Source organism: Berghia stephanieae, chromosome 4, assembly GCF_034508935.2.
Source record: "Berghia stephanieae isolate SIO BIC M18660-M18661 chromosome 4, UCSD_Bste_1.3, whole genome shotgun sequence".
NCBI lineage: Eukaryota > Metazoa > Mollusca > Gastropoda > Nudibranchia > Aeolidiidae > Berghia > Berghia stephanieae.
This window is the reverse complement of record NC_088363.1, coordinates 71,047,950-71,075,086: the sequence shown is the minus strand read 5'-3', so window position 1 is coordinate 71,075,086 and position 27,137 is coordinate 71,047,950. Positions and strand designations below refer to the sequence as shown.

Here is a 27,137-nt window from a genome sequence, read left to right as displayed (position 1 = left end):
AACCATAACACATACTTTTCGGTGAAGACATTTATTTTGATTTAAATTTTAAGGTAAACGCTTCGGTTCAAGCCAATGTGCATATCTTAGTAGGTCTGATAACCGAACGCTTGGTTTAACACTGATGCAATGGACAACAATTTGCGTTGGTTTGAGATTAATCTCATTACAGCAATGGGCCCGAAACAATTTGGGTTATCAGACCTGCAAATATGTATACGTTGGTTCAATCCAAACATAATAGCGTTTTAAAACGATAACAACCTTGTATAGATGTGTAGAGAGCTATCATCAAAGCAAACTGACTCTCCATTCGGAGTGAATTTGAATGACTTTTCACCTCATAAAATTTGTCTTCACCAAACCAGGTAGCCAGAACGGCTTGTCCCTTTCTTCTCTCCCACCTGTTTCACAGGTCATGTAGGACGAGTGTTCCACACCACAGATACCTGTATCTGTATATAAATTGTACAACTTCAGGTTTCATCGAAACAGCAGCAAAATTGCCGCCAGGTATGGAACATAAAACATTACAGAAACATCTGAATACGTGTGTGTGTGTGTGTGTGTGTGTGTGTGTGCGTGTGTGTGTAATTACTTTTCTTTTATTGATAGATTGTAGTGATAAAGAAAGCCATATAAAAAGTCATCATCATAACCATCATTTCCATCATTATCCTCATCAGCATCGTGATCACTTCTAAGTGCACAAGGCTTCAATCAAAAAGACGTGGATTTATTTACACGTCTCTTCCTACTAACCTACAGGACCGGTAAAACGTCTATTTTTGTGGCGATGATCTATGTACGTGACTTAAACAACCTTGCCGATAAATTGGTCTGTCAGAAACTAAGGTCACAGGAACCTAAATAAATCATTTGGACTAATTAATTTGCGTCATTGCTAATTAGTGAAAAAGATCTATCACCACTTTATAAAAATAAAGAAGAGTGGGAAGGGAGGGGGGAGGGGGAATAAGAAAACCAGTTTATCTAGAAATTTCAATTCTATCTCACTTTGTCAATCTTTAAATCACAGATGCTGATCTATGAAAATTGTACGATGCAGCATTCATTCAAAATTAGACATTCAAACAATCGGACTTGTCTTGGAAACAAAAAGCCTTTGTTATATTTTGAAAAGGTGTGAGTTATACAGTAACAGACAAAGCAAAGAGAAACTACAAGAAAATATCATTCCCACACAAAGCAGTCTTCCTCGACTGGGGATCGAATTTCAGACCTTCCGATTACCGGTAAACTGGAGATCTGAGGATCAATACCCAGTTGAGGAAGACTGATTCATGTCGATAATTGTATCTTGCATTTTACTTTCTGTTTTGTCGAGCACTGTATCATTCACACCTTTTCAGACTCCAATCTTTCACCAGTGCCTACTACCAAATTTCTGACTTTCAATACAATATACAATTTAAACCTATATTATTATACATGCACGTGTATTATGTCGACTTGGGTGACAGTAGCTTCTGGTGGCTTCACACCGCAATGTTATGACGATCTATCCAGTCCACGAATTCTGTATCGTACTCGTGTGCAGCCCGGCAGCTGCGTTCAATTGGATGCTAAGCGGTCTCATAACCATTTCCCAGTGAGTGGAAGAGGTGGAGCCGCTCGACCCCACTGATGGAGGAGTGTTGTCGTCGGACAGGTAGTGGACCTTAATCTGTCAACGTCACCCAGGTTCTCTTCTCTTGCTGGTACAGAAGTCCGGCAGTTTTTCTTTACGATTCAAGAAGACGACAATTTTTTTCTCATGTGTAGCTAAGTAGAATTGTGAGACACATACCGGGTTTTCAAATTAATAGTATTTACAGTATTCAGCACACTCACTGATGGGCACGTTTGTGTGAATCACACGTTATCTTTAACTATTTAAAAAAATTTATGGCGAAAAAACATTTACTTAAATACTGATCGGCTAAGAAGACTCTCAGCTTGATTTTAAATGTCAAACATGAGAATGAGACGCCAAGGTGGTTGGCAGGGCATACACTATCGACTGCAGTCCTTCAGACAGCCCATGGACCCGAAGTTTAACCTGGTTTCTATATTGTGAAACGGACAATAGCAAATGCCTCCTTTCATTTGGATTGGACGCTAGTCTATCGACAAGTACTTTCCGCCAAATGTAACAGACCCAGAAACATAATCACTGCTGGGTGGACAGGAGTCAGAATAATTATCAACATCAACCGGGATTTATTTCGGTCTCTTTGCGTGTTTGGAAAGTAGGCTATTTGTTTTTTTGTTTTTAAGGGTTTTACGGCGCTTGTAACACATTTAGGTTATACCAGCGCCAGTAAAAAGGAAGAAAAAGGGACAATAAAAATTTCTAGAATTACAATTAAAGCACCCAAGAAAAAGTAAGACATAGGGGAACTGGGAACAAATAGGGATCAGATGTAAATTCCAAGAGCATACCACCAATGCACCTAGTTTGGGATCACCTATAAGTCTCATCCAGACAAAAGCACAAAATCCAACAAAGAGGAATACACTCAAATGCCTACATTATACATTAAAATACCAATAATACATTACAGAGAGATGATTTACAAGGAAAAAAATATCATCTCCCAAAACAATAACTATGCATTTGACTGTTTCCCTCCCATCCAGGACTCCGGCCAGGGCCAGGACAAAGCCAAGTAATCTCATGCCAAGACAAAGACAGAAAGCAAGTTGGAAAACAGATATAAGGGGATAGAAGACACAGTATGTACCCCCCTGCCCACGATGGGAGGTCAGGATCCCAACCCAGGAAAGTAGGCTACCTACCGACTAAGCGATAAGGACCCCCATTATAATCGATTGATATGTTAAGATAAAGTTTTATGGACAAAATGAAAAAAAAATTGTTAATGTCCGATGGAATAAACGATTGTTCACTCTGAATATTCAACGCATCATAATTAAGTAAATGATTTTTAAAAATGCTGTGCTGATCGCGATAGCGATAAATAGATATAATTGAATGTTATTTAGTTATTTTGTCATCATTTCTCATACAGGACACCAGGAGATTGTATCTGTGTTATTTTTTATTTTTTTATTTTTTTTTATTTTTTTGTGAGAGAGCAAAAGAGTAAAACGATATATATATATATATATATATATATATATATTATATATAATATAATATATATATATATATATATATATATATAATATAAAACTGGAGAAGATCCGCGATGCCTTTGAATGATTCATTAGCCTAATGTAACTATTCATCACTTTTATCGCTCCGTTTAGCTAACATACGATGATTTATGCTTATCTTTATTGTTTAAAATTATGGCAACTGATAAATAGAAAGAAGCTTTAAGTGGTAACACATGCTGTAATATATCGTATCAATACACATCATATGTGTCCCAACGGCGTTTATCGGTATTATCTCGGGGTGCTTTAGATGTTAAAAATTTAATTTAAAGTAAAAAATAAAGACACGAAACATTGTTATGATTTTACTGTTTTACTAAAGATAATGGATACGGTTTTCTTTAATTACGAAAAAAAAATAAACGGTGTCGTAATATTTGTCAGATCTTCATCTACTTCCCGTACTTGAACCCTTTGATTACCAGGTCGAATTTTTCACGACATGCTTTCACACATTCTGCTCCCTATGTGTGGACTGTCCTTTCACCAGACACCAGACACAGTAATTCCCTATCCTCCTTTAAAGCATTTTTGAAGACAGTACTTCCTTTCAGTTTTCTGAGAGTGATTTTATTGATTTTATTTAATGCACTCTTGGTGGAAAGGGGCGTTCTCGAAATTACGCATCTTCATAATAATGATAATAATAATAGTAATAATAATAATAATAATAATAATAATAATAATAATAATAATAATAATAATAATAATAATAATAATAATATATACTTATATAGCGCCCATTAATTCACTGACAAGTGCTCTATGGCGCTTTACAATCACTCAAGACTATATAAACTAGCATTCACACTAGCACGCTCACACACATACACCCGTACATCCACATACGGAAACTTCTCCGCGTCAACATATGCAAACTCTTTACATGCACATTACTACCCTAAATTAAAACATAAATCATTAATTGTCGAGAAACGCTCCTCTAAATAATTCGGTTTTCAATTTCTTTTTCAAGGTTTCTAAATGTTCACTATTCTTAGCATTATAAGAAAGGGAATTCCACAAATTATTATTATTATTATTATTATTATTATTATTATTATTATTATTATTATTATTATTATTATTATTATTATTATTATTATTATTATTATTATTATATTATTATTATCTATTATTATTATTATTATTATTATTATTATTATTATTATTATTATTATTATTATTATTATTATTATTATTATTATTATTATATATATTATCATCATCATGATTTTTAATTCAAATGAAGTCCCGATAGCTCAGTTGGTAGAGTACTCATTTCCCACACAAAGGGACCGAGATCGATCCCGGGTGAAGTCGATATTTTTTCCCAACCCCCCTTCCACCTCCCTGTCCACCACGGACTGGGTAGCTGGGTCTGTTAGAACTGGCGGGAAGTGCTTTGCGATGGACTAGCGTCCTATCAAAAGGGTTGCAAGCCATTGCTATATATATCCGTTTCACACTAAAGAAACCGAGATAAACTGGGGCTTCATAGACCCAATGGCTCTGAGGGGTTACTTTTTGTCTTAATTTCAAAATTCGTTTTCAGAATCATTCCCACCCTTACATAATAAGTAAGAAGATAGCCATTTGTGACCCATGACATCAAAGCGGTAATAAGTCGGATTTAACTCATATATATATATATATATATATATATATATATATATATATATATATATATATATTGTTGACATATTAGCGACGTGAACTTTTTTGCAGGTCTGTTAACCCAATTTGTTACGGTCTCATTGTTGTAAAGGAAATACTCTCAAACCAACGCAAAATATTCGCCATTACGACAATGTTTAAACGAGCCCATAATTTCGTCTGGTTATCAGACTTGCAAATATGCTCACGTCCCAGTTTGGATATCACATTTCTTACCATATCTAAATTAAGATTCCATTTTTAGCATTTTCTTAAGCAAAATATAATACCCAATAAACACGATGGCTCACAATTGAACATTGTCCAGACAGACCCATTCTATCCATAGAGTAGGAAATCACTTGGCTCTCGTGGACAGAAAAACTGCAATCGCTTTTTCTTCTGTTTCTCTGTTCTTTTTTTTTTATTTTTTTATTTTTTTTTTTTTTGGGATTGTTCTTGGCCAAACCATGCAATGACAGATAGTGTAGTGTTGATAAAGGATGCATAACAGGCGGTTTGTATTTTATGAAATGGAAATTTAGTTCAATGTGTCCTGCTGGGGGAATGAATGTAGGATTTTAAAGCGCAATGAGCATGGCAAAAATTCTTAGAAATCCACATACAAATATTCATATTTATTTTTATTTACATGCATTTATTGTTGTTATTTACTAGATAGAAAGTCGGACATCACAAGAGGTCGTATTTCTTTTCCACGAGATCGAAACTTGATCACGATATCCGGTCACTTCTGGAAGGACGAGGAGAAGGGGAAGGGGTAATCGTAACGGCAGTGATAATTGCAATACGTGTGGGTGTGAAACAAACACAAGGCCATCCAGATCACGAGTCCTTTGAATTATACAGCGATACAAAGACAAAACAACTTTTTGGTCCAAAAAAAACCCCGTTAACTTTACATACCGATAATGATGACGTATATTAGTAATATTATACACAGGAGTAAATCCTTTTTAGTGCTTTGACAAAAACTCTTTAAAGGATCAACAATTAAAAACAGTGACCACCCATTCCAAACATGTCATGGTATTGAATGATTTAGGACAGAGATCCGGATGGAGGGCCCTTACTGCAAAGTTATCTCGCATGTCTCCTCTACGGCTACCTCGATTAGGAGAATGGGCTTGAGAGAGAATTATTCACTCAAAATGAAATCTACAGTTCTTTCAATCTCGATCAATAAGAATTTGAAATGATCAAGAAAACATTAATTTTTAGCCTCAACCTTTATACTATTCCAAGTCTGGATTGTTCGATATATGAAGAATGTTTGTCTTATATTAGTATTACCAGTACATCTATTTACATAAATTTTCTTTAAAGACTATTACGTCCAAATGTTTAAAAATGTTAAACATGAGAATAATATGAAATCTACGATTTAAACTCTTTTTTTTGGATAAAATAATGGGTCTTTTTATCTTACAATAATATAAGAAAAAACGTTTTTGACCAAAATCTAAATCTTTGAACGTGAGTACAACAACACTTACCTGATCTGATACAGGGATGCTTGAAGCGTTGATTATATCCATGAACAGTTTTAACACCAAAGACAGAACAACAACAACAACAACAACAAAATAATCAAACAAACAATTGGAATCGTTTAGTTGTAACGTAAGGTGAGTTCAAACCCCAGGAATCCATTAATTCCTAGACATGTCGCCCAGCAGTCTCATTGTTAGTCATCCACCAAAGTTATATTTATAAAAACAGACAGAGCAAAATCTCGAAAATAGCGAAATTCTCTTCAGAGAGGAGCCCCAACATTTTTTTCCTAAATCATAAAGAAACAGGAAAGCATACTAGTATAATATGAGAGAAATTAACGTAAATCAACAACAGCACTTGTAAACAAAGGGGGGGAAGGTGGAGACAGCGTGGTCTCAGAAACAGTCGCTTGAGTAAAAATCATTGTATAAGAGAAAGGGAAACGGGGGAAAATATATATAAATCTTGTTAGATATAATACAGATAAAAAGTAACAATACGGTATCCCCTTTATTTAATTTTTTGTAAGTGAGAACATAAGGAAAATAATAAACGACATTATTTTTCAAACCGTTATCAAGATTATGATTCTATTAAATATTAAGAGACTTCTACAGCTATATTGAAAATCGGGATAATAAGGAAAAATAATCAGAAAATAAGGAGTTGAGCACTTTGGTCAAAATGTTAACATGGGGAAAACCATCAATATTTCTATGGTAAATAAAATGTTCAGATTTAATCCTTCGAAATTACGACACAGATCATTTTGTTATTTTTAAAAACACAACACTAAAGTATGACGCTGTACTCCACTGACAAAATTGGTTTAGAATCGGGTCCAAATAGAAGGATCTAAGGTTGATTTGAATCCTTCTCTCGATCGAAATTAGAGACAATAATTACACACAGACTGAGCCACAGGGAGCAGAACGAAATTAACACTAATCGGGTAATCAAAGAATGCCTTGACGTAATATCTTTTCATTGGCAACGGAACAAAGAATCCTAAGGTTACTCTCTCTCTCTCTCTCTCTCTCTCTCTCTCTCACTCTCTCTCTCTTTCTCTCTCTCTCTCTCTCTCTCTCTCTCTCTCTCTCTCTCTCTCTCTTTCTTTCTCTCTCTTTATCTATCTATCTATTTTTCTATTTTTTCTATCTATCGATCTATCTATCTATCTATCTATCTATCTATCTCTGCCCCTCTCTCTCTCTCTCTCTCTCTCTCTCTCTCTTTCTTTCTTTCTTTCTCTCTCTCTATCTATCTTTCTATCTATCTCTGCTTCTCTCTCTCTCTCTCACTCTCTCTCTCTTTCTCTCTCTCTCTCTCTCTGTGTTTGTGTGCGTGTGCGTGTGCGTGTGTGTGTTTGTGTGTGTATTTCTCTTTCTTTCTTTCTTCCTATCTCCCTCTCTATCTATATTTCTTTTTTTTCTATCTATCCATCTATCTTTTTTATATATGTATATATATATATATATATATATATATATATATATATATATATATATTAATTTTTTTTTATATTAATTTCAGTCTCTTACCTTTAGTAAAGAAAAGGTCAGAGCGACACGACAAGAAAAACTATTATTAGCTGATATTATTTTTTGTAAATTGAAGATGATATTCTATCATGGGTGTGCCAATATCTTTATAATAACAGACCTGAATTTGATCAGACCTCGTGGCGTAGTTGCACAATCTCTCGCCAGCGGATCCTTAGGACTTGGGTACGAGTCTTTTCAAAATTTCCCGCTATATTATATACAATCCTGCTTCACGCATAAATTCGGACAAAGATGAAATTGAAAAGGGGTGTGTTTACAAAGGAAAAAATTGTTTAGAATAAAATCCAGATTCCTATGCCATTTTGCTCATTTGCCACCTCTCTTCCTTTTTCGTTGTATACGAAGTGACCAATACATTTCCACTTGTTCACTTTGCTTTGGGTTTTAGGAAATAATATAGCACGGTCCTCGGTATCACAGTAGTCATAATTCAGATGTAAACTACACGCATTTTAATGATTGTTTAAGATTTAAAAGGTGCACCATTCCCAAAACACTCGATGGATAAAGATACAGTCACTAAGATCTTTGACTCTTTGTTATTTGTTTAAGACCGACAGCTTCAGAAAGTGGAAAATAGAGCTGCTAGAATGGTGACTGGTTGTGGGGTGAAAGAACATGTAACCCCGATTTTAATATCTTTGCATTGGCTCCCTGTTGACAGCCGAATTATATTCAGAATTTTATGCTATGCTTTTAAATGTTTTAATAAGACAGCTCCTGTTTACCTACAAAACATGGTTAATTTCTATGTGCCGGAGAGAGAACTTAGATCCAGTGGTCATGATCTCTTCCAGGTTCCTCGCTGTAGATCGTCTTTTAGCGAGAGATCTTTTAGCCATTCGGCACCCGTCTTATGGAATCAACTGCCTTCATCCCTCAAAAAATGTCCAACTTTTGACAACTTTAAAAAGAAACTCAAAACATATCTCTTCAGGAAATCATTTGATGTTTAACATTTCTATTAGGCCTACGTGTTATAGATATCCTACATTTTCATCTTGTAGCACAGTGTGTGGTAATTAAATTACAAATTGATTAATGCTATGCCAATATGATAGATTTTATGCTTAAATTATCGATTTATTGTTGTGTTTTATTTGCATTGTAAAGCGCCTCTGAGCACATTGTGGATCTAGGCGCTATATAAATTCATTCATTATTCATTATTATTCATTATTATTTGGGTGATTAGTGTTCGCTAAATTATCTCCGACATATTATTACAAATATTTAAGGCTACACACAATTTTGTGCTTTGGTTTGACTGATAAGAACACAACTGGTTAGTATCTTCTTTAAACGCATACCATCATTTCTGAAAAACCCTGAACGATATTGCTGACTGGCTATCCTTCCAACAATAATATTATAATATAGCCATGTCAAAACAAGACCAAAGAAAAAGAAAAAGAAGAAGATGAAGAAGAAGAAGAAGAAGAAGAAGAAGAAGAAGAAGAAGAAGAAGAAGAAGAAGAAGAAGAAGAAGAAGAAGAAGAAGAAGAAGAAAAACGTCATCAACAACAACAACAACAAAAAAAACAACAACAATAATCACAACAACCAGTTGAGAGAGAGAGAGAGAGAGAGAGAGAGAGAGAGAGAGAGAGAGAGAGAGAGAGAGGAGAATGGGATATGATTGTGAGAGAGGAAAACAAGAGAGGGCGGATTAGAGACATCAAGAGGAAAAACAAAAACAACCAAAAACAATGCTAATTTTGCCAAAGCTGTATAAGAGTCAATGAGCCAAAAGATGTATTTTAGCACTTTGGAATTCCATTCATCGACGAACATTTCACACAGAGGACAGATGGAGATAAAGGGAGAGTGGGGGTAGATAGTAGATAGTAATTAGGATAACATAACATTAAAGAGATGCAAATCTAGTAGATCTTAAAAGAGAGAGAAAAATCGCTGAAACGGGGACTGTTAACGAAGGCAAATAATGAGATAGTGATAGTATTTGATTTTGAAAGTCAGTGACGGTCAGAATCAAGCAGCAGATTTGCTTTCCTTATTTGGCGTTTTTCTTTGTGTGTGCGTGTGTGTATCGGTGTGTGTTTGTGTGTTTTATTATCTTATTTTCTTCATATTTAGTCTTCTTTTCATCTTGTTTTTTTTTCTTTAAAACTGCTAAACTCAAGAGGAAGTCTGATAGATAGAATGCTTATTTTGGAATTTGCCAAATTTCAATCGGGTGGATAACATACCAGTACCAAACTACCATCCGAACGCCTCTTTTGACGTTCTGTAAACTGTTTATTTGCTTCTTTTGGTATTATAATTTGTGAGTGTACGGTAGAGTAGTCTTTACACCATACATGACACACCTTATTGCAGACATTACATATTGTTTTACGGTTCCTACGGTTTGTGCGGCTATGTGGTCTTGTGGTATGACACTCGCTTTCGGATCGGAAGGCCTGGTTTCGAGCCTCGATCGGCGCATAGAGTCCTTGGAAAAGTCTCTTTACTCACATTCTCTCACCATACTCATGTGTAAAATGAGTACCTGGCCGTTAACAGCGTTGTCTCTGTCTGAAAAATTTTAATATCGCCTAACAGGCGTCATGTCTCGTTCTATATGTTACATTTTTCTGTTGGTCAGGGACCCCCTGTAAATCGCTTTGAGCACGTTTAGTGGATATTGCTCTATATAAAAGCTCAAGTTTTTTGGGGTTGTTTTGTCTTTTTTTTTAATATCGCCTAACAGGCGTCATGTCTCGTTCTACATGTTACATGTTTCTGTTGGTCAGAGACCCCTTGTAAAGCGCTTTGAGCACGTTTAGTGGATATTGCGCTATATAAAAGCTCAAGTTTTTTGGGGTTGTTTTGTCTTTTTATTATTATTATTATTATTATTATTATTATTATTATTATTATTATTATTATTATTATTATTTTGTTTTGTTTTTGTTTTGCTTTTGTTTTTTGTCCAAAGAAGAGTTTGAGCCGGCGTACTCATATTTGGATGTCTGATAACCCAACACAATCATGGGGTTGGTTTAACACAGATCTACAAATAAGTACACGTCGGTTTAAGCCGACATGCAAATATTAAAGAAAAAACTCATTGTTTCCAACGAGATGAATGAAACATGAGTAAGCCTAAAGTTAGATGATAAAGGGAAAAGTGTGTGGGGGGAGGTGGGGGAGGTGTGGGGGGGGGGGGTTGATGAATAGCTTTCAAAAGTGGCAAGTATAGATAGAATGCGCTTGGCCAAGGAGTTCACAGCATTGCCATCCGGAAGTAGAACGGACCAACACACAAACTCTGTGTAACCATGAACTTTTATAGTCTGGTTGATACAGTTTAGTGAGAACAACTCACAAACGCGGATGGCAAAAACAATAACAAAGGCCTGAGTGACGTCATCTGCATACTATCTATAAAAGAGGAAGGTTAAGGAAAATGGCAGAAAGGAACGGACCGATGAAATCATGTTAATTTTTTGTTTTTTGTTGTTGTTTGTTTGTTTGCTTTGTTAGTTTGTTCTTTGTTGCTTTGTTGGGGTTCTATTTTTGGAAAGGAGGGGGGGGGGGGGCTTGGGAGGGGGGTTCTTCTTGCTTGTTAATTTTGTTTTGTTTATTATTATTATTTTTATTTGGTTTTGTCAGGTTATTTTTTTTTCTTTTTTCTTTGTTTTGTTTGTTTTGGTTTGTTGTTTTTTTTTTGTTTTTTTTTTTTGGGGGGGGGTGTTTGGTTTGTTTTTTGTTGAATATTTTTTTTCTTTTTCTTTGTATTACTTTTATACGTATATTCTGTTCTACTTTAGGGTTTGTTGGTTGTCTTTTTTCCCCTCTTTTTCAGAATGTTCTTGATCTTTTCGTTGGGGTGGGGGTGGGGGGGGGGGGGGGGGGAGGGAGTTAAGGGGGGTGTTTTGTTTTATTTTCTTTGAGGGGATTTATTTTTGATTTTGTTGATTTATTCTACTTTATATTTTAATGGGGGTTTTGTATGGGTGATTATTCAATTAAAGTAAGTAACACGATAAGTATTACTGTCGCCATCGATGTGCATATTTCAAAATTAATCGTCTGAATCTGTAGTATGAAATTCTTAAAATTAGTCTATTGTGGTCTTGTTATTTCATTGCCCAAGGACCATATTTTTGTATACCTAAGAATTAGTAGGTTTTGATATATAAACCACGAATTCATTAATTGATTGCAACGCTTTAATTACATTTTCAGAGTAAATAAACCCATTATAATTAGTTCCTAATTTATTTAAATGGTTTTGCTCGAACCAAAACATAATTAAGCAATTTATACTTGAATTAAATAAAGGATTTTTCAAAAAGGTATGATAAAGAAATAACATTAAAATTGTTTTTTTAATGAAATATGTGACCCCCGTGTCAATCTGGTGTTATGTCGATGGGAACCAGAATAAAAATAAATCTTGAGCTTTATATAGCGCAATATCCAACAAAAGTGCTCAAAGCTCTTTACAAGAGATCTCTAGACAACAGCAACGCTTAAACATGAAGGAAGGGACATGACGCCTATTAGGCGATAGTAAAGTTTTTGTCCACAGAAAAAACGCAGCTGTTAACGGATAGTTACTCATTTTCCACAAGAATGCAGTGAGACAATGTGAGTAAAGAGCCTTAACCGGATGAGTCAACTACACGCCGCTCAGAGTGGGACTCGAACCCTGAACCTTCCGATCTGAAGGCGAGTCTCATACCACAAGATAACATAGCCACACTGAAAAACAAGTCTTTTAGATCTCAATTATGAAATATCATTTGAATTAGTTTCCCCAGTCAGAAGAAACAAGAGGGTTTTTTAAATGTCTGAACTTGTTTTATAGTTTCTCCTTTGCTTATTAAGTTACATGTTGGATTTCTTTCTCTCCTTGATACAACCATGCATTCTGTCTTTTTTACATTTAAATATAACCCCATACGTTCACTCTCTGTAACTACTTTATTAAGGAGTAATTGTAAATTTTCTTTTGATTCTGAAATTAGTGCTGTGTCATCTGCATATCTTATATTGTTAATATTCTCACCATTGATCTTAATGCCTGGACTATCTCCTAAAGATCTAATTATTGTTTCGCTGTAGATATTAAAAAGGTCTGGTGACAAAACACATCTTTGTCTAACACCTCATTCAATTTGTTTATATTTACTGAATTCTCCTTCAATCCTGACGGTTGCACTTTGATTCCAATATAAGTTTCTAATAATTCTTAGATCTTTTCCATCTATGTCTAGTTCTTCAAGGATATTAAATAGTTCATTATGTCTAACCTTATCAAATGCCTTTGAGTAATCAATAAAACAAATAAATAGGTCTTTCTGGACTTCAATGCATTTTCCCATCAACATTGATAAGGTGAAAATAGCATTTCTTGTACCTTTGTCAGGGACAAATCCAAATTGAGTTCTTGATATCTCTGGTTTTATACTTTTCCTCATTTTGCTCATTAGTACTCTTAAGAGAATTTTTGTGAAGTAACTCATAAAACTAATCGTTCGGTGTAACTCGCATTCCGTGACCCCTGGTGACTTTGGAAGTGTTATAAACACTGACTTTAATAAATCATCTGGATTTTACCACTGTCATATATCTTATTCAATAGATTTGTAACTATGTTTAAACCTAAATCCTCTAATGTTGCGAATATTTCTATTGGGATATTATCAGGGCCTGTTGCTTTGCCTAGCTTCATTTTTTAATGGCTGCTTCTACTTCTTTTAAAATTGGTGGCCCGACTATCTCTTTGTTTATTGTTAGTTTTTCTCTTTCATCATAAAAAAGTTCCTCTATACACTCTGACCATCTATTCAACACATCTGTTCTATCCATCAAAATATTGCCATCTTTAGCTTTTATACATCCTGTGCTTGAACATACTCTTTTGCCAATGACTTCTTTTATCTTTTCATGTACAAATTTGCTCTTTTGTTTTATTTCTATTTCTGGACACTGATCATAAATCCATTTCTCTTTTACTTCATTACATTTTTTCTATATTTCTTTGTTAAGGTTTTATGTTTTTCTACATCTGATTTATCTTGCCTTCTTTCTTCCATTAGTCCTAGCACTTCATTAGTCATCCACTTCTTATTCTCTTTTCTAGATTTTTGTGGTATATTTTCTTGTATAGCTTCATTAATTGAAGTTTTAATTCCATTCCATAATTCATCTGTATCAGTTAGATCTTCTACTTCTAGCAATTGGAATTTGGGGAGGGGTAAAATATCCAAAAACTAATACCACACATTTGACTGTTTCCCTCTCAGCCAAGGACTCTGTCAAGGGTCAGGACAAAACCAATCAAACAATGACAGAAAGAAGCTCAGAAAACAGATATAGGAGAATTGACTTCTGTCCACTTTGACCCCAAACAGAAAGTGTAAAACCTGATTATAACAATACATGAATAATAAATACGTCACAAATCAAACATAAAGACAAATGTAGGCGGTATATTTTACTCACCACTCTTCTTGTGCCCATGTCATCGTCCCAATCAAAGTAATAATCCATGATAAAGCTCTGGTCAACAAATGGTGATAAACTCCTTCCACTGTATCAGTGATTACATCATATAAATCCAGCACCTGGGAAGGACACATAATTCATTGTTTTATTATCAAATATATTATTGTAAATATCAATCCCTCATTCTTTTCTTGGCAACAGCGACAACAACAACAAAAACCATAACAACAACGACAACAACAAATGTGACCCATCGTCTCAAAATGGTATTATGTCGGAATAATTTCGATGAAAAAAATTTTAATCGATTTTATAGTCAAACAATGACATTTATATTCATTTTATGTCTTATTGAAGACAATATACTATATTTTCTTAAAGTGACGAAAACTAAAATCCCACATAATATTATTATCTGGTCACTCTTACTTATGATTAACTTTATCACACCTGGTTTACCCCCACATAATACCGTTTTGATGCGGTAGGTCACAAAATACACCCAAACTTTCCAACATAAAGGCGGTTGATTGTAGAGTCCGTTGAAGACAAAGAATACAACAGATTATGAGGATTGGGAAATCACTAAAAACAGTTTGAAAACAAGTATATGTTACAGTGCCAGAAACAAAAATAAACAAACAAAAAATAATCTTTGCCTTGTGGTGGCGACATGATTTTAAATACTTTTTTATGGCACAGCAGCCAAAAATAATTTTTCTTTGAATTTTTAGACTAATTGAATAATAACGAAAAGGCTTTATCCAAAATAATCCTCATGTTTTATGTTCCTCATTTTCCTCATGAACATTTTATAGCGCAATATCTACTAGACGTGCCCAGTGCGGTTCACAAGGTCTTACCCTTAAAATTTTGAAGTATGCAAACCGTTGTCTCAGGGAATTTAACTCGTGAACTCTTCAACGCATCACCACTGCACCACACAATATTATTATAAGACCACTGCCCTTCTTGCAACAGCTAACACATATTGCATACAGCAGACAAAATCGATCAAGCTGGTGGGCCAGAAGGCCCCCATCGACCCCCCCCCCCCCCCCCCCCCCCCCTCCCCACATCCTCCCTCCACCTGGATGAAAAATTTGCATGCGTGCCAAAATGGTGGCCTGAATATGCAGCCTTTGTCTGTTTTTTTTTTTTCTAATATGTCAGATGAATGTCTTTTCAGCAGATTATGGGAAGATTGACTGGGTTGTGGTAACATGGTTTGGAGATATTACAGTAATTTGATTGATGCCTTATATAAATGACAGCTTAAAATCATTATCCCTCTAGTAAACATGTTGCCATTTTCTGCATACATAACTTTCTGTAAATAAAATAATTTAACGTTGAGGTACAATTAAATACTCTGTCTTATTATATGATATCTGTAATATATCTGTCATTTAGGAGGAAGGGAAACAACCCGATTTATTATCATAAAAATAAAAATGTTATCATTACACGTCTTACCATTAATTAACTGAGATTTTATCACGAAATAAACTATTATAACAATTCCATGTTGTGGAAAAAGGGTTGTTAAAAACTACAAAAATATTTTTTAAAATTAGGGATCAAGCACTGGTGTAGATAAAAATATGAAAATATCAAATTCTATAAGACAAAGCTGAAAGAAAAATACAAGAAGAAATCATCCCAAAACTTCGATAGCCTGCCTCGACTGGGGATCGAGGTCTGAGGTTCGATCACAAGTCAGGCGGATATTTTTTTTTTAATTCTTTTTTTTTTTTTTTTGGCTTGTACTTTTATTTCTGCTTTGTCTGGCACTATTTTATACAGGCCTTTCAGATTTTTACAGAAACCTAAATTCACTACGCTGAAATGTTTATACTGTCTTGTACTATATTATAACTTGAAGACACATTGATGCATGACACTCCATTGATCTTACTTTCGCTGAGAACGCTTTATCTAGCCACCTAATAATAGAAAACGCTGTATTTTAAAAGTTTTGAGACAAGTATTGCAATTGCGGTTAAAACAGTTGGAGCCATTGAGACTACTTGCATCCTATTAAATACAAACTGTATGATTATGATCTATCGCTTCCCACGCCCCCCCCCCCCCCCCCCCCCCCCTTTACACCCACCCCTTTCCCGACCCCTAAAGATTGGGTAATGACCACGTAGTGCCCTGTCGTTGAAGGAAAAGTTAGTTACACTTTTTATGAAACTTCGAAAAATGAAATGAATCTAGAACATAATAATTAAGTGATCTAATTATTATAATAATACATTAATGTGGGTTTAACAAGGAAAAAAACTTTCTGGACATAGCTGTGTACCTCTCTGTTTAACAGAAGATGAATTAGAGAGAAGATATTAAAACAATACTCTTGTTTTTGCTTCGGGACAGATGACTTGTTTCCTGCGGCGGGAAAAGCGGTTCCAATCTTGAAGAATTGATGAGAAATATAGGATATGGAGAAGTACCGGATAAAAACACGGAATGAAAGCATCGCGATGTCAGAGCCAAACTTGGGACCCAACTGAAACGGCACCCTGAGCCTGGCTGAGACAGAGAGAGAAAAAAAATATTAGCGAGCAGTCGCACTGGCTACTGAGCCATCCAGCCATAATCTTAAAGAATTAGAATGTCTGCTCTAGCTACTAATATCTTGCTACACGATGTGTAAAAATCAAGTCGGCGTCCTGACCGATAGGGAACCCGCTCCAGTCTCCTTCATTCATTCTTAATCTGGCAGGAAATGATTAGATATACGAGTAATACCCTATCATTACCTTTATTCTATTGGTCAAAGGACCGTGAAGGCACGTCGTAGTCTTTTCAAATTAACAAACTCTCTCTCTCTCTCTCTCTCTCTCTCTCTCTCTCTCTCTCTCTCTCTCTCTCTCTCTCTCTCTCTCTTTATTTTTTTCTTTCTATCTCTATCTATCTACGAATATCTATCTATCTATCAATCAATCAATATCTCTCTACCTCTCAGTCTATCTATCAATCAATCTATCTATCTATATCTCAATCTATCTGTGTGTGCGTGCATGTGCGTCTGTATGTGAGTGACTCAATCTCTCTTGTGTATCTATTTATCTTTCTATATCTAACGATATATCTATCTCTTCTTCAACCCTCAGTTTTGAATAAAATTTAGATTTAATTTATCAAACGTATTGTCCAAGAGACTACCTCCACTTGGCTACAAGACAACTTTGCTTTGTCTTTCCTATATACAAATGTATTAATTTTTATTGACATCTGCACTCCACAGATCTCAAAGAAATTCATTTCTAATTTTGTCTCGCCATTTAAATTAAGATCTTTGGGAAAATTGGACAAAAAAGAAATCGATTTGGAAATCAAAATAGAGAAAAAAATTTAGATGGGTATATTATAAGCAATATATATAAGCAATTCTTGAGAAAATCTACATGGCAGGCTCAAACAGAGAACTCGCAAGTAATAAAAAACAAGAGGGCTGCCTAGACTTTTTTTAAACAAAAAAAACTTGAGCCGAAAGAGCGAGTTCATATGAAAGGAAAATCGAATTTTTTTTTATCGATTTTCAATTATGGTGAACTAGAGAGAGTCAAGTCGTAATATCCAGAAAATGTGCCCAAAATTCTTTACAAGAAACCCGAAGACAACAGTAAAACCTAATATGTAGGACGAGTCATCATGCCTAAAAGGCGTTATTACTTTTTTTTTCGACAGGCTGTTAACGGGAAAGTAGCCTACTCATTTAACACCTGAGTGCGATGAGAGAATGCTTCTTACAAGGACAAAACTAGAAACGTGACACTGTGTTGAAGAGTTCATTTTTCTGATCAGTATTATGCATAGAAAGTATTTGTTGCTTTCCTGTTTGAGTAAGAAAAACATATTTTTGTGTTCGGTGGGTTTGACATTTTGGGGGAAATGCTGAAAATGGTTGGTGAGGAAAGGTTAATCCTCTCCTTCCCACCAACAGAAAAATGGTCACATCAGTAACGAAACAATGAGCATTTTTTTCATATTCATATTTGTTTTGTACAAATCAAAATTTGAATAAAAGTCTTTGTGTTATTTATAAAAACGTAATGTTGATTTGTAAAGCTCGATTTGCTGCACACAATTAGACGTCTAGATCTATGTGTGATAGGTATTTTTTATTAATTTGAGTGTAGAAAAAAAAATCAAATTTTGTGTTGGGTTGGTATGACAATCCGGGTAAAATCTTGAAAATGGTGGGTAAGGAGAGAGTTGAAATCAAAAACGGCCAAAAATTAGACAATTTAAGCTTTTCTGAGTTTCAGAAACAAACTCACTCCCCTCAATAGTAGCATTCATTTTAATTCAGAGTTTGCATACTGGACGTAAAATTCAATTTAAATTTAAATCATTCTCCTCGCCCTGGTACATTATCGTTTTGGAACGATTAGACACAAATAGCAGGTCAAGGCCATTTCACCCTAAAGAGTCATGGGCTTCATAAAAAAAAAAATTTTAAATTCCCTTTATTCATCACATAGAGGAAATTTTTCTCTAGAGTCTATTCCAAGGGAAGACTGGAATAACCCAGGCGTTAGCCGCAGTGTAGCGCCGCAAATTGAGCTAGGGCGAGGTGACTTGTTCAAGGCCACACAGGACAGCACACGGGTGATCGGACTCGATTCTTTTCGGGTACGGAACGCTGAGCCACGCTGCCCCAAATGTCGAAGGTCGACGTGTTACTTATTCGCAGGTCTGATACTGATAACCAACATTGTTATGGAACAGGTCCCAGGTTTGCGAGTTTTTGCCAAGATTAAGGTAATTTAAATCAATCGATATTTGAAGCACGAGATTTCTTCTTCTTCTTCTTCTTCTTCTTCTTCTTCTTATTATTATTATTATTATTATTATTATTATTATTATTATTATTATTATTATTATTATTATTATTATTATTATTATTTATTATTATTATTATTATTCTTTCCCCTCATGATGTCTTTATGGCCTAACATCAACAAGATGCAGGAATGCTGTGGTCTTCCCAAGCTCGTGCTAAGACCCATAGAGCTTCGACTCTTGTGTAGTCTTCTCAGGCCAAATGGTCGCCCTTTGCTCATTGTACTTTGTACGAGTACAGTCCTGCAAAACATGTGTGGCATCCTGCTTCCCCTCTCCAATCAAATGAGTCATTCAGGACCCCACTACATCTTACCCATCTACACCAATTCATTTTAACTCTTCATCCAAGCGTACATCCCTAAATCCAATGTTACAACCCCAGATCGTAGCGTTCTTTAGCACATAACCAGACCCTATACACATAAAAATTAAGGGGTAATGACATTGTCGCTGCTTGAAGCTCGAAGAAATAAATAACAGTAAGAAATTGAATGGATGTTCATTTTAATAAACGAAAACATTGTTTTGCTTCATCCTAACAACGCCACTCTCACATCTCTCAATCGTCTGCAGTATTTCATTCATCGTGTTTTGTTGATAAAGGAGAAACCCGAAACGTCAACATGACCTGTATTCCTTTATTAAATTGAAGCTTCCATTCACTTTCTACTGCTAAAAAGTCTGTCACAATACAAAGCAACAAACACTTAAAGGAAAGTGAAAAGTGAGTTGTCGTTAGTAGAGCTGAATAAAGAAATATTAAACTTGGGCATTTATATAGTGCAATATCCACTAAATGTGCTCAAAGCGCTTTACAAAGAGTCCCTAGCCAACAGCAAGATTGATTGATCATTCAGGACGAGACATGACGCCAGTTAGGCGATATTACATTTTTTTTTCGGATTAGACAAAGCTGTCAACGGCTAGGTACGCATTGACACACGAGTAAGGTGAAAGAATGTGCAAAAGTAAAGAGCATTTTCCATGACTGAACTATGCGAACCATGGGCCTTTCGAAGGCGAGTTTCACACCACAAGACCACACAGCCACACAATTCTAATGATACTGACCCAGGGACGGCTGGTAATAATGGGCAGGGTGGGCAAATACCAGCCTGTTTTTTCAAGTTATATGCTGTATTACCAGGTCCGAAATAATCAAATTTAAATTAGATCATTTCAAAAGTTACTACTTAAACTTGATACTTCGTATTGAAATCAATTTGTGTTTATTTTTGATAGATTGCGAATCACCATGCACCCCGTAATGCATAAACCAGGATACTCTCCTGTTCTTTTTTATCACCCCCCCCCCCCCCCCCCCCCCCACACACACACACACACACACACACACACACACACACACACACACAACCACTCCACTCCACTCCGCCCACATCGTCATCTCATCGTCACGTCGCCTGACGGTGAACTAACTCCGATTTTTGCTGTCTGGCCTCTCTAGTACTAGGTCGGGCTAATTCAAATGAGCCCACCTTAATAACCAGTGAACACTGAATAGAGATTTTGGCAAACGAACTTTTTCTTATTTATTGCCTTACTTGTGCTGGTACCATTGATGTAATGACATTGGGAAGGTTCCAGTATTGAATTAAATTTATTAACTTACTAATATTATATCAATTTAGTATTAATTTGTGTTGTTTTTATATATTTGTTTATCCATTTAAATTATTTCTTTTTTTTTCTCGTTTTCTTTAGTACTTCTCAAAACTCATTTATTTAAATTTTCTTCTTTGTTTTTTGTTGTTTGTTAAATAAATACGTTTAAAGGAAGGGTGGGCAGATTCCGTACTTGCCCGTCCTGAAGCTAATACATACATAAGATGGTTCGCGATGAAGAGGCGGGAAGCTAGGGGTTGGTTGGGGAAGGAGTAAAGATAACACGGTCGTTATTGTGATAGTATAACGAATGCACGAGGAGAGATTGGTAACATTCTTTTGTCTTAATTGTATTGTGTGAATTAAATAAACTTTGTAATATCGTATGGTAATCATCATTGTCGACGACATCGTCGTTGTCATCATAATCATCATAATCATCATCATCATCATCATCATCATCATCATCATCATCATCATCATCTTCATCATTAACAACAACAACAACAACAATATTAACAACAAGTACAACAATAGCAATAAAAACAATATCAACATCATCATACAATTTCCGTCATCGTCTCCACAACTATCATTCTAACCAACAGCACCACAAAACCACTATCATAATTACATCCTCCCTCACCGCCTCGTCTTCCTCCTCCTCCTCCACCACCACCACCACCACCGCTACCACTATTCCAACCACTACCACCACCGGCACAATCATTCTAACCACCAAGACAGCAGTAAAAATGATGCAATTTCAGCTCTGAATGAAACTCGAGTCATATCGCTGTTGTTGCTTCTCGATGAAAACTTTAAGGTTACTACATACTACTGAAAACCAGTTATGTAACAGAAATATTAATCTCGCCGTTGAGGGATTAAAGCATCTCTTTCATTATTCGAGTGAACGAAATGGACTTCTATTGTCAAGGTGTTGTCGCATTATGTCTCGTCGCTTTATTTTTGAGTTGTATTCGCTTTCGTGATTCATTTTTGATTACGTTTGGAATAATTAAAATCTACTGGTATTGTCATTTCACTGTGAATGTGATTATTTGTGGTTGAAATTTTTTTTTTAAAGGTGAAAAAAAAATTATAATAAAAAAAAAATTATGTATATATATATATATATATATATATATATATATATATATATATATATATATATATATATATATATATATATATATATATATGACCGGATCATCTTTGCCCCACCACTGTAAATAGGCTAGAACCGCCACTGTACTGACCAGTCACTTTCTATAGGTGGTCATCGCCCTGTATTGAGACGTATTTTTGTTAGGTGTTGGAGGTTATGGTTTATTGGTATGACACTCACCTTCGAATCGGAAAAGGCTCTTTACTCACATTCTGTCACCGTACATCATTTCTGTAAAATGAGCACCTGACCGTTAACATCGTTGTCTCTGAAAACAAAATGTAATATCGCCTAACAGGCGTCATGTTTAGTCCTACTAATTAAATGTTGCTGGAGGCCAAGGACCCTTTGTTTTGAGCACGTTTAGTGGATATTGCCCTATATAAAAGCTCACCCATCAACTTTTTTTTCATATTGTTATCCTTCCTGTCATCTCCTTATATGACACTCGCCGGATGATCTGGTATTAGGAAGTACCTGGTACAAATTTCGCAAAATAATTAATGCTCAATTTCCAGAAAACTTCACGTTTTGTTTGTTTGTTTATTTTTTGTTTTGTTTGGTTTCGTTTGTTTTGTTTTTCTATTTTTGTTTGATTGTTTTTTGTTTGGATTTCATTTTTTTGCTCTTTTTGTTTTCGTTTTCTTTATTATTATTTTTATATGTATATGATTCTATTCTACTTTAGGGTTTGATTTTTTTTTCAAATTGTTCGTGGTATTTTTTGTTGTTGTTCTGGTTCATTTAGGGGGGGGGGGGGTGCAGTTCAGTTTAGGAAATTATAATAATTCTTCACGATAAAATGAATTATACTTAAGTGTAAAAAATGTTATATTCACGTCAGAAATTAATTCAATGTGTTATCGCCTAGTTCAATAAAACATAATACCATTTGGAGTCGGTCCGTCACATATTCTCTTTTTCTCAGCAGCTTCTTATTAGTAACTACTATGCGATTATGAGCTCCACACCCCCCCCCCCCCCCCCCCATTCACCCCCAACATGCCATCTCTTCGTGCAGGGCAACAATTGATTAAAAGGACACCAATAATTCGCTTATTCGATTTTTTAAATATTTTATTTGAGTCATAAGCCCATCAAATCGCAGCTGTTGTAAATTATCTGCTGTTGTATTAAAATGGGATTTATCGATCATCTATATCACCTTAAGCACAGCTGATCACTCGAACACTACACATCCCACTGCTTGTAGTGTGTTTAATTTACAACATTGAATAGGATTCAATAGTCTGATGTCACGTACGCCCAGCAACGAGCAGCTTGGTTCTAAACAAAGAAAATCGGTACTTTTTATTCTTCTTCCTGGCTAGAACTTTTTCACTTGTCATGTGATCAGAATGTATAAAAGTCAAAACATGATCAGATTTATAATGTTTTTCTCCTCTGTATACACTTTTGTGCTCGTCGGCGAAGTATTTCATAAGGGCGGCCGAAATTGTTCCGATAGTTTAGAACCAGTTACTAAGTTACTATACGTCATTACGAGGGAAGTGACGTCACGACTGTTGAAGCGTATTGTCCATCTTCGTCGCAGTGAGCAGTGTCAGCACCAGATTCAACGTTAGACAATCAACAAACAAATAAATAAATCCCGATGGCAATTGGTGCTGTCCATCGTCTTGTAACAAATAACGGAGTGACTATTCTCATCCCCCAAGTCCACAATTGTTGTATGTTTAATCCAAAGGTTGTAATGCAGTAATTTGTTAAGTTTCTTGTCACAAGTTGCACAATTAAAAAAAAATCAATCAAATCCAAATCGCAAAAAGCCGACGACGTTTTTTTCGGTAATCCAATCGGCCGGGGGAAATGAGAATAGAGGCAGCCAACAAATAAAGCTAAATTGAGTGTGGTAAGCCACTGAGGGTGTGACAATGACGGTCATTTTTGCTATAGCGTTTTGTCCTTAGGCAAAGTACTTCAAACACACAGTGCGAATGGCAGTTCTGATCATCGTAGTAATTTATACACGCCAAAATAAATATATCTCATTGAATGGCCAATGTCTACAATATTTAAGTCTGATAACCGAAAACTTATAATGGGCTTGAATTAATATTGTTGTAATGGACAATATTTTGTGTTGGATTGAGAGTATTTCCAGTACAATAATGAGTCCATAACTGTTTATCAGAAGAGTAAATAAGTGCATGTCGTCCTGGGTAAAATAATAGGAGCAATATATGATTTACCGTTTAAAAACGGTTTTATATTGTGTCGCAGTGAATGGATGATTTAACAACATGATTTTAAAGTTAAAATAATCAGAAATAAGAAATGGGGGGGGGGGGGTATTCATTATATGAATCTGAAAAAAAAACGTGAGCTTTTATACAGTGCAATATACATTAAACATGGTCAAAGCCCTTTACAAGGGGTCCCTAGCCAACAGAAATACTTAACCTGTAGGACAAGATGTGGCGCCAAAATAGGCGATATTGGGATTTTTTTTTCAGACAGAGACAAAGCTTTTAACACCCAGATAATCATTTTACACCTGAGTTCGGTGAGAAAATGTGAGTAAAGAGCCTTTTCCAAGGCTTCAACTATGCGCGCTCTGAGTGGGACTCGAACTCAGGACCTTCCGAAGGAGCGTGTCATACCAATAAAAGATATTTATGTATCCCAAGTTTCAGATTTTTTTACCATTAATTCAATGTTCAGCAAAAGTTTCATTACGACCTTTCTGAGACGACGGCTCAAACATAGATAAGGCAATAAAACTGAAAACTATCCAGACATTATTTATTTATAAAAATCTTGTCTGGTAGTTAACATTTTCCATGAGCGCTAATCACCATTATAGAAGGAACGAACTTGACGTCACTCAACTCTTTGATATTATTTTTTAGACTGACTGTTAGTGATGTTAACAGGCAAGTATATCAATCAGACTATAAACGTTAAAGGTTACACATAGTTTTATGTAATGTTATGTTAAATTTGGCTGGCGGATGTTGTGAATATTTTACCTAAACGCATAGAATCAATATAAAGAAGACAACAGAACTGAAAACTGTCCAAACATTGATTCGTACCATGGACACTACTCACCATATCATATAATATTATCCACTTTGAAAATACGGTGGATAGCAACCACCTCAAAACCAAAATTAAGAATATTGAAAATGCCGGGTTTCAAGTTAATCCTGTCCTCAATGAATTCCAATTGTGTCCTACATCATGGTAAAGCATCCGACGGCAGCTGTATGATCGATGGAACCAGTGTACAAATTCCAAATCAGTTAATGAATGTAGTGATTATTCATGAATAATATTTTAGCATTCGCCTATAACATCAAGTGTACTATACCTACTCCCAGTATAAATAAACCCAGGTGGGATTAGACGTGTATCACGGGTAAGTAGTAAGTGTGTGTGGGAACAAAAATACCTAGATGATGGTGACAGCACATGCGTTCTCGTACATGAGATATTTATTTATTATGGTGAGCGGAGAGTTGGGGGGGGGGGGGGGGGGGGGGGGGGGGGCGAGGGGGTGCGACAGTTGTTATTGAATCAGGCTTGAGACACCCGAAAACAACAGCCATAGGGTGTGAATGTGTGGTGTGTGTTTGTGTGTTATGTGAGAGAGAAAGAGAGTGAGGGAGAGAGAGAGAGAGAGAGAGAGAGAGAGAGAGAGAGAGAGAGAGGGGGTGGGGGGGGGGGGGGGTAGGGAGATACTGAGAGGGGAGAGAACGGGATGGGGGGGGGGGGGGGGGGGGATGAGGCGGAGATATGAAGTTTGTTATAAGATATTAAGAATATCTTTTCATAATGTGTGACTGTGTGTGTCTGTGTGTTTATAAGCGTGTGTGTATGAGCGTAAAAGGGAGAGAGGACGTAAGTTGTGCGTTTATTGTGTGTGTGTGTGTGTGTGTGTGTGTGTGTGTGTGTGTGTCTTTTCTTTTCTTTTCTACTCCGCTCAGCAAATAACATGTTTAAGAGAAAGGATTTCACGCCAGGTCGAATTCGGCACTGTCATTATGTGCTGACCAGTTTGAGGACAGTGCCCTGTCGTAAAAAAAAAGGTATCAAAAAATCTAAAAATTAGATAACTGGTGATGTCAGCGAAACAAACACATAACTTTTATCTATAAATAAAAAAATAAAATAGGTATACTTGTTTGATGTAATACGAGTACAAAGAAGCACCAAACTGTCACCACCAGGCGATTGCCATCCGGAAGTATAACGGACCAACACACAAAACTGTGTGTAACCTTGAACGTTTATAGTCTGGTTAATAGTTTAGTGAGAATTACTCATAAACGTGGATGACAAAAACCAATAACACAGACTTGAGTGACGTCAGCTTCGTTCTATCTATACACGTTTATTAGCCAAGCGCACATTATCTATAAGGAAGTCACACATTAATTAATGTGGTCATAAATCATCGACCCATATTACATCATCGGAGTAAGCAAAATGAACACGAAAACTCATTTTGCTCTCCTTCAATCTCGAAATCATTACAGTGCGACACAATTCTCTTTGTGCAATGTACTTGCATGAAACGAAATCGCAAAAGTATCTCAACAACGTTTCATAGACCATAATAATAGGTCATGAAAACGATTATTGAAAAAAAAAACCGCCAAAGAAACGAGTATTCTAAACTTGCTGAGACACAATGTGAATGTTTCTGATACACAAAAGAGTTATTGGCTAATTTGTTTATACTCTTTGAAGGATTATTGTAAATGTCTATTTAGATATGCTAGAATGTTATGTTGAATTTTTGCCATAAATAATTTGTCAGTAAGACGGTGTTCCTCCGTCTTGGAGACATCTTGTTCGCCAATTTCTAAACGACACATTTTCAATCAGATGGATTGGGAGAGATTAAAATCAGTGTCATGCAGCAATTTCTGACACCACTGGGAGGAATTTCAAAAGTTGAAAGTGTAATTACAACATATGGAGGTTGTAGTAGTGGTGAAGGTAGGGATGGTGATGTGGTGGTGGTGGTAGGGATTGTAGTGGGAGCGGTGGTAGAGATGATGTGGTGGTGGTTGTAGTAGTTGTGATAGGGATAATGTGTTGGTAGTTGTAGAAGCATTTGGTGG

The 27,137-nt window shown here is 35.7% G+C and overlaps 1 protein-coding gene across 7 annotated transcripts in view; it reads right to left on the bottom strand.

The window, feature by feature from the left end:
- The window catches only part of LOC144971150 (uncharacterized), a 244,633-nt gene extending 219,188 nt beyond the window's left edge, over nucleotides 1–25,445 (bottom strand). For 2 of the 7 annotated variants that reach the window (XM_078911610.1, XM_078911617.1), the window contains exons 1-2: nucleotides 25,117–25,445; nucleotides 14,385–14,506 (exon numbers count right to left, since the gene is read on the bottom strand). In XM_078911610.1, the coding sequence (XP_078767736.1) occupies nucleotides 14,385–14,432 (48 nt within the window). In that variant the 5' untranslated portion in view covers nucleotides 14,433–14,506; nucleotides 25,117–25,445. Of the gene's footprint in view, nucleotides 1–6,359; nucleotides 6,647–7,180; nucleotides 7,311–14,384; nucleotides 14,507–15,250; nucleotides 15,383–25,116 lie in introns of those variants that run through there. The other 5 variants (XM_078911618.1, XM_078911623.1, XM_078911613.1 and 2 more) reach the window with 5 other exon arrangements.
- Nucleotides 25,446–27,137: the final 1,692 nt, after the last annotated feature.